Source organism: Thamnophis elegans, chromosome 7 (genome assembly GCF_009769535.1).
Source record: "Thamnophis elegans isolate rThaEle1 chromosome 7, rThaEle1.pri, whole genome shotgun sequence".
Taxonomy (NCBI): domain Eukaryota; kingdom Metazoa; phylum Chordata; class Lepidosauria; order Squamata; family Colubridae; genus Thamnophis; species Thamnophis elegans.
Window position 1 is genome coordinate 61,283,361 of NC_045547.1, and position 15,277 is coordinate 61,298,637.

Consider the following 15,277-nt stretch of genomic DNA (forward strand, 5'->3'; position numbering starts at 1 on the left):
AATACTATTGAATATTTTTTTCTGACAACAGAAAAACATTTCTTTCTAATGTTGCTTAATGGGTTCTTTTAGCTAAAGCAATGATTGCAAGAACCATACTATACCATCACCATGCATTATAAATCACATACCACATATCGTGCCATGCCATACCAATGTTTCTAGTTCAAAGTCTCTTTATTTATTCAAGTGTCCCATAAAATGACCCTATTCTGTACCAGCCCAGTGTTGCTAGTGATTTCTGTTCTATTGGAACTCATATTACGATTTACAAAAGCGATCATTCCCTACTTTCTGTTACCACTGTAGTGTGATTGGCATAGTACAGATCATACCTTTATGGTTGCTCTCTCACAGCTTCTGCCTCATCCAAGAGATATTATGGAGATGGCTCCATAACAATAATACCATTAATTTTGATAGCCACATCAATATAAAATTCTTACTTACTGCAATAACACATTTTTCTCTTTGTTCCAAGGGGAAAAAAGAAGGCATTTTCCTCTACCCAGGAATTGCCTGGATTCAGACATGCTTAATTTCAGACAAAGGTAGGATTTGTGAGCTTCATAAAACAAGACTTATGACTTATGAATTGCTATTTAATTAAATAAATGTGGCTCAACTGCAGAGAAAAAAGTGATATTGCTGATGATAATTCAGTTGGAACTTTAAAAGGTTCTTAGTCACACTTTTTGTGAGGAAGACTATTTCTTATATTTTCAGAATGTTTTAAAAGATATAAAGTAAAGATATATTTCTTTCACCTGTAAGCAGTGATTTATATGCCAAGATTACTTTGCTGACTTTCAGCCCAGCTTTGGTGACTTCTTCTAGAAACTTTCTATTTTTACACCAATTATTCCAAACAAGCTTGTTAAAAACTCAAGATAATTGAACAGCAAGAACCCCTGCTGTAAGCATGCATTGGATGCTTGCTGAAGGTGAAAAGGTAACTTTCTCATTTTCCAAAAGATCTACATACATCCCCCTTCATTTAAACACAACATGATATCTTAATTAATTATGATAAACTGGTTACTAAGGTGCCTCCATGTTGTTATTCCCATGATATAATACTGGTTGCTATAGTGATGAGATGGCTTTTTTTGGACTAATCAGTGAGGAGATTGGTTAACCCATGTTTGTCAGTGATCCTTAAGAATGAGAAAAATAAGTTAAAACAAATGGTCATATATACTGTGTGTATTCCTTTTCCCTGATTTTTAAAATATTATTCATGATTGCAATTTCACTTACACAAACATACATTGTAAGAAATTGAATATAAACTTGAAGATTCTACAATATTCCTTAAACAAAATTATAAAAAACTCATAATATTACTGCTACCACTGACAAGTACATAAAATGCTTTATATTCAGAATATTCCAGAGTAAAATTCCTGGAAAAAGCCCATGATAAGACTTTATTACCAACTTGGTACTTTTCAGATGTATCAGATGGTATATTCAGCCATAATGCCTGGTTGGGAAAATTGATCTACCTAATAACACGTTATTGACTGTTGCCTTATTTGGATTTGGATTGATTTGATAAATCAGCTTCATAGAATCAAGTATTTAAATTTAGATTTAGATATTTAGTTCATCCTATAAACTATTTAGAGTTTGTTTTTCAAAACAATTACAAATGAGAATAAAGAAGTATAAACTAGCCTTTAGATAATATTACATACAAACCAGTGGGTAATCTTCAATGAAAGTTGAATATGGATGCAATAGTGATTTCCTATCAATGTAATTATGAGTAATTTGTCAGTGCTTCCTTTGAACTGTATCTGAGACTGATTTCCATATGCAAATGCTGGGCTGAATAAAGTTTTGTATCATGCAACAGTATGTGGATTCCATAGATCTTTGCCAGCTGGGCTGATTTACTTCATAAATTAATATCAGCCGTTGCTCTTTAAGGGAATATGCGGCATTTTCTTCAGAGTTGCTGAATGAATGATTGCCCAACTTGTCTTGCCTCTGATATCACCCTTCTTTCCCTGGGAAGTCAAGTTTCCAAGTCACTTTGGTGATCTTATAAGTAGTCACTTCTGGCTAAAAGAGAAACTTTGTAATAACCCCAGAAACCATCTATCTGTTCCTGGAATAAATCTTTGGGTCTTATACATATTATCATTCCACAAGCTAAGGGCCATGAATTAATTTGGCAATGTAGATGTTCAGTTGTCCATTAATAAAATGTTATGTTAAAATTCAGTAAGGATTAATAATAAATTATTGTAAATTGAAAACAGGAACTTCTTGCTGTATGAAGCAACTGAGTTCAAATGTCAAGACTGGGAAAGAGAATGTCTACCAGAACAGGCTGATTTGAGCCACTTTAGTGAAACATAAAACTACACTTAAAATAAAGGACAAAGGACAACTTCAGTACAAAGCAAAGATCATTCATTCAAAGCATGGTCCCAGGAGGCATATTACAGCAATGAATAGGAAAAAGCTCAGTAGTTCACCAGCTGAGATTTTAATGAGATATTTCCCCTTGCTGTGGTTCAAGCTTTTGCTCAGCAAAAAGAAAAGGCTGCTCACAAAATGTATGCAATGAATGGGCACCAATTGCTTTTACAGCCACTACAGTAGCTGATCACTGTACTAACCTTCTATTTTGGCATAATCTGTAAGTCGAGTGTAATTGATCAAGGCTGCTTTCTCCAGACATTTTCTAACCACTTTCTTCACTTCTTCTGCTGGTATGGGAGTAGCAATATCTTTCATTAAGACCTATGCCAAATATAATCAGTTTTTGGTCAGATATGGTATCTTCCCAGAAAAGGAAAAAGGCACTTTTTAGAAGCTTTTGTAACTATTAGAAATCAAAAAGAAAGGAAATTATTAATGGATAAAAGCTACATTAAAACCATTCTTGAGGTCATAATGCTAAGGTCAGACCATTGAAATATTATAGGAAAGACTACAGTTATAAACAAAAGACTAAAATTATAAACAATGTAAGTAGCATATGCTCAGTTTCACATACATTAGGTTTCAAAATTGCAAAACAAGTTTTCTTTTTAAATTGCATATTGCTGAATTAAGGAAAAATAGTTTGTCAAGACATTTATACCACAGGATTGCATAAGTGTAAATTCTTTTGTTATAGCCAAAGTCACATGTATCCTTTCAATATAGGATCTGTATCTAGAAGCAGCACAAGAAAAATATGCAGAGAGTGAACATTTTAGCCAGGGCTTCTAATTCTTGCCAGGGGTTTTCAGGGATCAATCCCACCAAGAATGCAGTTGAACAGAAGTAATCAAATGCTTCACCAAATGTAGCAAATTTCCTCAGCAGCTACAGTCTAATGCATATTAACCTCATATTAACACTGTGAGATTGGTAATTAAGAGCTCAATTTTATAGACAGGGATTGACAAAATGAGTTTACTAAGGAATATAGCTGAGTATAAGACAAAGCTTCCTGACCAAATTTAACTTTGCAGATAGTTGCCAGCATTAAAGTTTTCGAAGACTTTTTCTTTCTTCAGAGGTTATTTCAGAAAGTATTTAAAGCAAGAGGGTCATAAATGATTGAGTTGGATTTATCGTTTATACTTTTAAAACCCAACATCACGGCTCATTAAAAACCCATTAAGATTTTTTTTAAAAAAAACCACATCTATATCATGACATTTTGTGTGCGTTGTGTGTGTGTGTGCGTGTGTGTGTGTGCTTGCATGCGTGTGCATGTACGCACACACACATAAATTGTGTTTCCCTGAAAATAAGAGCTGGTCTTATTTTCTTTTGACTCCCCCAAAAATGGGCAGGGCTTCTTTTTGGGGGAGTCTAATTATTGACTCACCTCACAGTGGCAGCACTGACAGCCATGCCCATCAGGAACCCACTGCCGGCCCACTACTTCTGTAGCTACTTGCTGCCACTCACACACATTGTCCCCGGCCTCTGTTTTGCCTTTGGAAAAGCCCTCTACAGCCAATAATAGAGCTCTGGATCGATCTGGAGTTCTGTTACTGGCTGCAAAGGGCTTTCCGGAGGGCTCTAGGGGTGATGTGCATGTCAATTTGGATTTCGTTTCTTGGCTGCAGAGGGTTTTCCAGAAGGCAAAACAGAGGATGGATGTGATGCACATGAGCAGCGGCAAGGGGTGCAGAAGAAGTGGACTTGCAAGGCAAGGCTGATGTTGTGGTATGCAAGGCCTGGTAAGTAGGGTAGCTTCACCCCCAAATCTTCACCCTAGCTTTATTTTTACCTGTGCACCTCACCCCCCCCCCCGCACCCTGTGGTGGGTGGGGTCTTAATTAGGGTTTAATTTGGAAGTAGGGCTTGTATTGGGCGCATGTGAAAAAATCAAGCTAGAACTTTCAGGATAGGTCATATTTTCGGGGAAACACCGTACACACATACCCCCATAGACAGAGTTTGAAATGTTACAAGTGCTATGAAGGAGATGATGTGTCAGCTCATCAAAGCAAAAAGACAAGTGATTTGGGACTTTTTATTTTGTAGAGGATAATGGCTATTAAACATTGGTATAAAAATCTAATAATAATTACGTGTGAACAGATTGGAGTAGAAATAAGCTATTCTGGTGCCCTCCAGAGCCGGACCAATGTCTCTGGAGCATACCAGCCTATGAATGGTTGGTTTTAGTTCATGGACTTACCCTCTCAAGCAAGGAAAGTGTAGCTTTCAAAGCTCCTTCAGGACGTCCGAAAGGAAAGCAATATCTTCAAAGAGACAAACAAAAAAACCCAATGTATTAGAAGCCCACCTTATATGGATTTTGCTAGATAATTTAATGCCTAATCCACCATCTTCTTTACAGGGAAATTTTTTTTAGAAGCTATGTTTCTTATTGAATATACTAATCACATATTTTTAAATTTGTATTTACTTTTATTTTGTTATTATTTGATCTGGATTTAGCTATGTATGTATCTGATTTAACTGAGCTGTGACTAAAATAAGTCTTTTTCTCTACAGATGTACTGGATAGCAATTATTTGTAACAGCTGCTACTTCAACTACAGATAGGAAAAGATACTAGATACTTGCTATTTAAAAAAGTACTACCTTACAAAATTCAGCTGTATCAAGCTAAATCAAGCTAATGATTATCAATAAATTATTGGAGATATGGAAATGATTTTTATCTTTTTCTTTCTTAAATATTAAGCTCTCTCTTTGATTTCTTTTTTTTTCTTCCCCCCCCCCCATACTCTATATTAGTTTGTATTAGCTTTTTATCTTTTTTAAAAAAAATTCCCATCCAATTTCTTAAAGCCCCCAGGACTTGGCCAGCACTGCTATAGCATCACCCTGTTCAGCTACAGAATGGTTGCACCTATCTCAACCTTCCAAAAGCCATTGACAACTACATCTAATGCTGTTTCATCCCTGTGCTCCAGATAATCTTGTAGACCTTGAGATATTGATGATAATTCTAGGTTCTCTCAATAGAAGCCATGCTGCTTTTGGTTGCAGATAATAGTTCCGGCCATCTGGAATATAACGGACTCCCTGTTTTTGTTCTAGTGGGCTCCATCTTTTCGTTTTCACTGATATAAATACATTTTATTTTGTATAAATATGCAAGTCTTCAGAAAATATTTTTTTTCTGATTCCTACAGTGTAAGATTCACATCTCATAGCACAGACTCTCAGATCACCTCTCAAGCAATAAGGTACACATAGAATTAATTATTTACTCTGGCCCCACTTTTTCTATCATTCTCTATCTACTCTTTGTCGAAGAGACTGTCAACCTGTGGTCATGTCTTTTAGCCTGTCTGCACACATTCCCAGGTACATGGTCTTCAAGATTTTTGTTGATAATATATGATTCTCTAACTGTAGGCTTTGTCTATTCTGGTAAAGAAATATCTTATCTGTTATAATTATAAATTCTAATTGCTGATCTAGTTACATTCCAGCTCTCACATGTACATACGGAATATATGAGCAATATAGTGTAGCATCCAGACTTATATAACAAATAGGCCATGAAAAACCATATCCCTGCACCAATGTTCCCTCTAATTTTTTTTCAGTGTGAGCAGAAAAGTATAGTGTTTGAGCGGCACATTTTCATTCCTGAGCACCTGAATTTTTTTCACAGATGTTCCACCGAGGAGTATGAAGGAGAGAATAAAGGTGAAAGAACGGGGAGACCGTGATTTTTTTATGCACTCTTCAAAGCAGTGGTGATGACCTTTAAACAGATAAAGAAATAGCTATGGGAGTAGACCAAATCCAAAGGTCATTATGGGCCAGTGTTTTTATCTGAGCCAGTCAAAATGACATACATGAATATACAACCACTCGCATTCTCCGGAATTTGTCAGTATGTTTTTTTTAGTATCTTCTTTCCTTGATGAAGAATTCTGAAGAACTCGAAAGCTTGAACGTAGCTGTGGTGGAATTTTGTTTCCTCCTGAGAGATGGGGAGTGGCGTACAGTAACCCACCCACCCCTGCATGATTAAAAAATATTTGAAAAACAAAAACCCAAGAGTGTTGTGGCACCTTGAAAAATAATGGATTGATGATCATTCCACCATCATCAGGAGCACCGCGTTACCCCTGCCTCCTCCTCCTCTGCCCTGCTTTTGAGGAGCCATCGGGGCTTTTTTTCCTGCTCCCGCCCTTCTGCTGCCTTCCTACTGGCTCCCGTAGCCTCAAGGCTCCTCAAAGCCGCAGCGCCGGGCAGCAAATCCGGCGGTGCTGTTAGAGAAAGAGGAGGCAGCAGCAGTTAGTCCTGTGGTGGTGGGGGCTTCGGGGCTTCACAATTACCATCAGTCGCCCCGTGCTCATCAAAACAAGTCCAGGGCCAGTTGGCCAGCGCCTGCAAAGGACCTCCTCCCCAGCTTTCGGAGCCTGTGGCAGTAGAAATCACTGCGCAGGAGTTGAAAAGTCCTGCGCGGTGTTTTCTTGCCATGTGCGCGGCCGCGCAGCCGCGCACCTTAGAGGGAACAGTGCCTTGCACTCCTCTTTCCCATAATAGCTTTAACAAATGCTACACAAAAATTTGTGGATTTTTGCTGAATAGAAATTTCCAAAAATTAGATAAAAGCCTTGCCATGATTTTAGTGGGCTACCCTAGATATCACCAAATTGGATAACTTTAGATACAACTTGTGACTGATAACCAGAAGTCCCCTCTAAAAGAATAAATGTGTTATCATTTTAGGAGCTCTTCTAATTTCTGAATCAATTATTTCTACAACGATATTCTATTGTTTAGAATTTATTTAACAAGTTGCTGTTACTTTATGTCATCTTTCAGCATCACTTTGCAAATAGGCAGGATAAATAATTTAGAAATCATCTTTGCAAATTTATTAGAAAACTTTGAAATGAAATTTGGACAAACTTGTGTTGGCAGCTCTAGTAGCAGAATATGATTGTTCTTTCTTATTCTCATTGTATTTGCAATTCTGCAGATCTTTCATCAGATAGCAGTGTATATATTTTGTAGTCTCCGAATTAATTCAGTGAAATATACTCCAAGGCAAACAAGAAATGCAATTTCAACCTCAAATCCAGAAATTATCTAAGAATACCTGCACTTTCCCATGTTTATTCATATTTATTGATAAAAGCATAAAGAAATGCTGATAATCACAGAGTTAAGTTTCAAATCAAATTATCCCATAGGGCTTCTTATAAATATATTGTTATAACATGTCAGTAAATGAAGCACCAGTTGAAGCACATATAATTCTAAATAATGAAACCCTGAAACAACTATTTAATTAATATGTGCAATTTTCTTTTACAGTGGTCCTAAGATACATAGTTCCATAAATAGCTTCTCTATAAAAAACAATTAAACATTCAAACATTTTAAAATGTCAACTTAGATTTGCATCTAATGAACATTCCTTATAACAAGGACTCAAAGGTCAAGTTTTATGTTTAGAACCAGGGCATCTACTCCCATGGTAATAACATATAGTGCTATGTTACTTCTGAATCTTGTAATGCATGATGAGAGCTAGTAACCTGCTCTGGTGGTGAATTCTATGACAATAAAGAGAAGCTGAATCCTGCTGAGACTGAGATTCTAGTTTTGGATGGTATCTGGATCTATCTTCATTCAAATATCATCTGAGATATATGGGTATTCTAAAAATGTTTCTTGATGGTTTTAAAAAGTAAATTGCTTTAAAATTTGTAATAAAATAAAAAAGCCATATCTGTATTTTAAGTAAACAAAATGTTAGTGTCCAACCCTTTTTAACCACATTAATGATAATGTATAATAAACATCAAGCAAATATTTGAATTGCACTTAATTCTTGGTATGAAATGACCAATAGAGCCTTAATGATACCAGGTTCCTTTGTGTCGTAATTGGCTGCTCAAAATTTGCATCTCACTGTTTGAAATACATTAAGAGGTACAAATAAATTAATATTCTCTATTTGTTTCTTGTCATTTGAGAAGACTCCTACTCTCATATCCACTAATATAATTGTTCCTAAGACTTGGGGCAAGTGTCTATATTTAGAATTTAGAAAGTTTCACAGAACAGTTACCAATGGTGGACATGACCAGTCATAAGGATCATTCTACTAGAAGGCAATCTGCTCTCTTCCAAAAGAGCTGAAACAAAATTCCTAACCAGCATGAGGGACAGCATTTTTTGATCCTTTTAAGTCTGTCTTGACTGTTGATTGGATAAATTCATACAATTTCCACAGTAGCATTTCTGGAAGTGGTTGCCTTCTTTTTATATACTGTAGTTGAGAGAGAATAACTAGTCCAAAGTCACCTAACTGGCTTAATGCCTAAGGCAGGACTGGCATTCATGTTCCCTCAGTCTTTAATTTGATATTTTTAACTACTCCACCAAACTGGCTCTCATGAGGGCAACTAGTCTGTGCAAAAGTGACATATGCAATTATTTTTCAGTAATAAATACAATATATTAACTATTTGCTCTCCCTACCAACAACATAGTCAAATATCAAACACATTCCACATATTAGAAAAGTTAATCCTACAGCTGTTTGATTATGTTCCACATGAATGCTTGTAACGGTCAAAATTTTGAAGAGACAAATTTTATCCTAGCAATTAGAACAAACTATGTAAAGACTCTATTTAGCAGGTTCTAGAGTCAGTTCCTCATTCTTTGTTGACATCCGCCTCTGAGGACAGATACTTCCTTTTTTTGAATAATTAAGTCTATCTTGTTAGAGACCCATTTCAAATAAACTAAACCACTATCATCATCTTGTCTATTTCTCAGCAAAGCCACTAAATTTTTTGGATTTTTGTTTTCCTTGGAAATCATATGAAAGTTGGATACTGGATAAAGGACAAAAGGGCTCCATTTTAAGGTGAGGAATGAAAAAATGAATATTTTTCTCTCTCTAGAAAATGGATTTCTGATAACAAATTTATTCCACTGCTAAATTGCTGTTAAAAAAGGTAGTGTTTATTTTTCTTTCTACAAACAGCAGTGGGGAACTGGATACTGTAATTTATGTCACAGGATTCTTTTTCAGGTTTTATGATATGAGTCAGTGTCTGCTATTAATAATCAAGAGGCCAAACACGGGTTGGTAGTAGGAGAGGTAGAAAGAGAAGACTTAATTGACCTTAGGATCTCCAAGTGATTTGCATCACTGAACTTATTGATAGAATCCAACTAGCCAAGCATAAAAAAAAATCCTCTCCATCTCCATTAAAAGGAAAATTATCATGATGGGTAGAAATTAGCACTATAATAATTAAACAAGAAACTGCACTGCTTATTAAGGGATGATTTGTAGAGCTATGCCACTTGTGCTAATTTAATACAAAATCAGCATAGTTCACATGTGATTTGCAATGTTAGGTAGGAAAAATATTATATAGTCAGAAATCATCGCTATGTGATGTGGTATGCAAAATGACTCAACTGCTTTATAAAAGCGGAATATTCAAAACACTCATACAGGTTTTAATGCCTAACTCTTGCTCCATTGTTTTCTCACAGCTTCATGTATGTCCAGCTTGCAAAATGCAAACACTCACCTGAAGTGGCTTATCTGGTTTTCTAGAAGGGAAGAAAGCCTCTTCTTAATATCTTCAAATCTTTCTTTCTCTTCAACAGTTACAGTCCCAATTCCATCAGGCCTGAAAATTGATAAGATTTAAAAAGATATTCACATTTTATTTCTTAAAAGCATAATCTCTCTCTCTCTCTCTCTCTCTCTCTCTCTCTCTCTCTCTCTCTCTCTCTCTCTCTCTCTCTCATATTTTTCTTAACTCACTGATTTTGAGATTCAGAAAGCACTTGTAGTGCACTAGTTATAGTTTCATACAACACTTCCAGTTTCAAAAGAAATGATGGAACAAATCATAAGCAGAATTAACATATTAGTCACAAAACCCTTCAACAGGAATAATATGATAGAAGTGTTGAACTGAATAAACTGATTACTGTATCTGGCAATTTTGCACAAGATGCAGGAAAGGAATACAGTTAAAGTTGTTCAAGTGAGAGAAGCAATAAATCTACAAACAGGAAAAGCAAACAGTTTACAACTCATAGATAAATGAGCAGGGAAGAACAACAACCACAGCAAATCCCAGAAATAGAACAACAGTTAGAAAATATTGCATTTGTTTCTTTACAGTTTATATCACACCTAAAGGAAAACATTCTTTAACATAAAGCAAGATAGGTACTTTGGACTTTATAATGAGTACTATCAAAAAAAGGTAGTAGTGAATGTGGGCTTATTTATTTTTTTCCACCATTCTACAGGTAGTTCTCAGTTCATTTAGTGACTATTGAAAGTTGCAATGGCACTAAAATTTTTTATTTATGACTGTTTTTCACACTTGTATTGTTTGCAGCATCCCCATAGTGATGTCGTCAAAATTTGGATGCTTGGCAATTGACTCATAGTTATAATGGTTGCAGTGTCCTGGAGTCATGTGATTACCTTTTGCAATCTTCTGACAAAGTCAATGGGGAAGCCACTGTGGCAAGGAAGGTTGTACAATGGAGCGAAATTCACTTAACAACTGTCTCACTTAGTAACATAAATTTTGAGCTCAATTGTGGTTGTAAGTTGAGGATTGCCTGGACCTTGACTTTTTTTTGGCAGGTGAGCACATTTCCAAACAAAGCTTTAGGCTGCAGTCACTCCCTCCCTCCCCCCTTAGAATGCCAAAGGCAGTCAATGTGGAACTCAGAAATATTCTTGTAAATAAAGTTCATTTTTTGGTTTGCATTTATAATGGTCATGTATTCTTATTTTGGATTACATAAAACTTAAAAAACTGAGTTATTTATGAGATGATATGAGATGATGTCTGGGAAGGAAGGAATCCAAGCTTTCAAGGTTCCGTGGTTCAAAACCCTGAGGAAAGAAATCATGGTTTAAAGCAGCGGTCCCCAACCCCCGGTCCGTGGACCGGTGCCGGGCTGTGGAGTACCTGGCACCGGGCTGCGCAGCGGCCGGGGGCCATGATCGCTGCAGCGGCCGGGGGACATGATCGCTGCAGCGCAAAGGCTCCTGGGCCGTGCGCAAAAGCTCCTGGGCCGTGCGCAAAGGCTCCAGGGAAGAGAGCCCCGCGCTGGTACGCACGTGATATATAAACAATCAATGTGTCGTCGCGAACAACGCCCCCCCCCCCTGCGCGTGCTCAGCGGGCCACGGTAAAATTATCAAAGGCTGACTGGTCCGTGGCGATAAAAAGGTTGGGGACCACTGGTTTAAAGCACCAGTTGTAACCAAACTGACCTAAACTATATTGGGAGGATTTCTATACAGGTATCACTGTACAGGTATCACTGGTGCCCATCACATCCTCTGAATTAATTTTTGTGTTGCTGTACATATGTCCTCACCATTGTCTTTTTACTTGTTGAACCAGGCAGCATTCCTTCAAAGGCCAATGATGGAGCATGAAAAATTGCAACCAGTTCTTCTTCCTTCTCTCAATGCTCTGGATTTTTTGCTTCAAGGACAATTTTCCCCTCCCCAACACTCATATCTTTCAGTAAGGATGAGGAGGGAAAAGGAGCTTTCATGAGCTAATGAGGTCCTACCAATGGGAAGTTGTTATCTTGTATGTTAAAGTAGCCAGACTATAGTTCATTGGATTGGTTTGCAAGTTCCATGACATATAGGTAGTCCAAAACGTCAATTGCTAAGCAAGAGTTGTTAAGTCAGTTTTGCTCTATTTTATGAACTTTCTTGCCATAGTTGTTAACTGAATCACTACTGCTGTTAAATGAGTAACAGTTTGTTAAGTGAATCTGGCTTCCTCATTGATTTTACTTGTCAGAAGATTGCAAAAGGTAATCACATGACCCAAGGACACTGCAATCATCATAAATAGCAATAGCACTTAGACTTAGACTTCACAGTGCTTTACAGCCCTCTCTAAGTGGTTTACAGAGTCAGCATATTGGGCCTAACAGTCTGAGTCCTCATTTTACTGACCTTGGAAGGATGGAAGGCTGAGTCAACCTTGAACCGGTGAGAATTGAACTGCTGAACTGCTGGCAGCTAGCAGAATTAGCCTGGAGTACTCCATTCTAACCACTGCATGCCAGTTGGCAAGCATCCAAATTTTAATCACGTGACCATGGGGATGCTGCAACGGTTTTAAGTATGAAAAGCTGTCATTTCAGTATCATTGTAACTTCGAACGGGCACTAAATGAATGGCTCTGAGTCAAGGACTACAGGTAGTGGGGATAAGAGTGCCTATCCCTGACAGAAACATTATTTGCATACAGAAAAGCAAATAACATATTTGTGATATATACTATAACTATAGTTATGCTAGCAGATTTTCAGCATGAAACAAAAAGTAGAGTACAAAGGCCCATCCAATTATGATTCAATAATATAAATAAAATTTTGTTTGTTTAATTCAAAGGGTTATTTATGAATAAGGAGCATACCATCTCTTTCAATGTCAAGAATACCATGGAGTGATTCAGGAATTGGTCTGTGGTAGTGTGTGGGAATGTGTGTAATGTAATTCTTAGTCTTCAAAGAGAATGTCAGCTTGTAAAATATTATAGGATAAGAATATCTGCATGTTCTTCCAGCATCAGAGAAGTGAATAGCAACCTCCCAACTATCACAAGAGATAGTTAGCAAGAACATTAAAGAATCTACATACAAAAGAAAATTACTGATAATGATTTGCTAAAGTACATAGATTCAGTTTTCAAGATTGTGTAATATAATTCCATATTTCCTTTCAATAAAACTTGTTAAAAAGACTCCCCTTGATTGTGAATGGCTTCTAAGAGCTTAACATTGCACCATCTTTTATATATACAGCCTGTATGTAACTGCATACATATACATTATACACACAGACCCAAACATAGACACAGATAATATTTAAAATTTTAAAAAAGAATATAAAAGCGGACACTAATATAAAGTAAAGAAGAAACATGAATAAGAAAAGAAATAAAAAAGATATACAACCAGTCCTTGACTTACTTCAGTTAACCATGGTCTGGAATTACAACAGCCTCAGAAATTTTCCACAGTTGCAAAGTATTGCACTACCACCCTCACAGTCTTGGGATAGTGATCTGGGTGCTTGGTAACCTGCGCACACTTAGACCAGTTGCCAAGCACATGACGATCATTTGATTGACATTTGCAATCTTCTCTGTTGGCTTACCCAGAAAGTAATGGACAAGCCAGCAGAGAAAGTTCCAAGCTGCTGCCGCCTGCCAAAAGGACTCCCTTTCATCTCTGGGGGTTGTAATTAATCATAATCATAATTAATTAAAACATTGATGTTTACTGTAGTTTATTTGTAAATTTTGCAAGCCACCTAAAGTTCATTAGATTTCAGGTAAGACAAACTTATTAAATAAAATTGGCATTGTTACTGTATTTATTTTTCTTGAAAAAAAACAAACCATGTTTTAAAGGTGGAACAGTATATTTCATTATTAACTGGTTTGTTATTTCTCATTCTGAATGAATGACAAATTATTAATTTAAGGAACCCTCCTGACAACAACCCACCATCCCAACAAATTGCTAAAAATGGTATATCTCTCTTCTACTACAATGAAACAGTATATTTTTTCAACAAGCTATGGACAAAGTTTTTGTACTATAAAGCCAATATAAAAAACAACAACCCAAAGTGCAATTAATTGGTGTCTCAAAGCCTAAAATAGTTTTACTTCACCATGAATGCAAGTTTGTCCTACAGGAAAAGTGAAAACTCACTTTGAAGATAATGTTGCAGGCTTAGGCAAAGATGCACATAATTCTGAGTCCTTGGTGTGCAGCCATCATTGATAGGAGCACTATGGTAAAATGCAAATCTTATTCCTGAACTCATAACTTCATGTCAAATTAACTCCTTTGCTTGAGAAGAAGATACTTGATCTTCTCCCTCCATCTCTTAAACTTGATATATACCAGTGGCTAGGTGTATCAACTCTTGGCTTTTATTAAAGTGCATTTCAAGTATTACAAGCCTTTTATATATTATCTCTCAGCAATCTTTACAATAACCCATCCAATTTCATTGGTAGCATTAGCCTTGCATTAAAGATGAAGGACTAAGATAATGGAAGCAGGACCTATGATTGTCCCCTAAAATAAGATTTTAAGGTTTTCACAGCTCACAGACTCAGCCCTGATGCAATTACATACCTGCTTTTTTTTGTTTGTGTCACTAAAATAAGATTTATAACTTTGCAGTCAGTTTAGAATAATATCAATAGTATTGTCACCAAAAAAAGTCAGGACAGCTTAAGCAGGTAAAGTGCTAAGTGAATATTTTGGCAGTGAAGAATCAAGCATGAGAAACTCTACCCTCTGGTAATGAAAAAGAATGTTGCCTCAAAAGGCATATACGTAGGGAAGCCGGGGGGGCGGAGCCTGTTGCCGAGGAGGGCTCAACCGAGCTCCTCTCAGAGATCTGGTCTGTATATCTAAATAAGATCATAGATATCACCCCTTTCTGGCTAAGAAAGGGGCAGGGAGTAGCTCTGTGTGCTAGGGTCTATTCGTAATCCACAGCCTTTCTCTTTTTTTTTGGCTGTGGACAGAGATTAGACCCAGCGTGAGCGGAGCTTTTATCTCCAGCCAGTTCTTCTCAGCTGCCTTTTTTGCAGCCCCAGACAGGCGAGCCCCCCCCCCCCCAGGACAAAGCAAAGTTGTTTGAAGCTAGGATTAATACGGGCGAGTCCCACTCCTGTGAGATTTATGCTTTTATTACTATCTTAAATACCAGCACCATTTGTCTTAGAGCCTTCTTTGTTTAAACGGACTTCAA

General features: G+C 36.9%; 1 protein-coding gene across 9 annotated transcripts in view; it reads right to left on the bottom strand.

Annotated features, from left to right (window-relative positions):
- The window catches only part of CADPS2 (calcium dependent secretion activator 2), a 387,307-nt gene that overhangs the window by 112,296 nt on the left and 259,734 nt on the right, over positions 1-15,277 (bottom strand). For all 9 annotated transcript variants that reach the window (XM_032220716.1, XM_032220714.1, XM_032220712.1 and 6 more), the window contains 3 exons: positions 10,023-10,124; positions 4,661-4,724; positions 2,634-2,757 (listed from right to left, as the gene is read on the bottom strand). In XM_032220716.1, the coding sequence (XP_032076607.1) occupies positions 2,634-2,757; positions 4,661-4,724; positions 10,023-10,124 (290 nt within the window). The remainder of the gene's footprint in view (positions 1-2,633; positions 2,758-4,660; positions 4,725-10,022; positions 10,125-15,277) is intronic.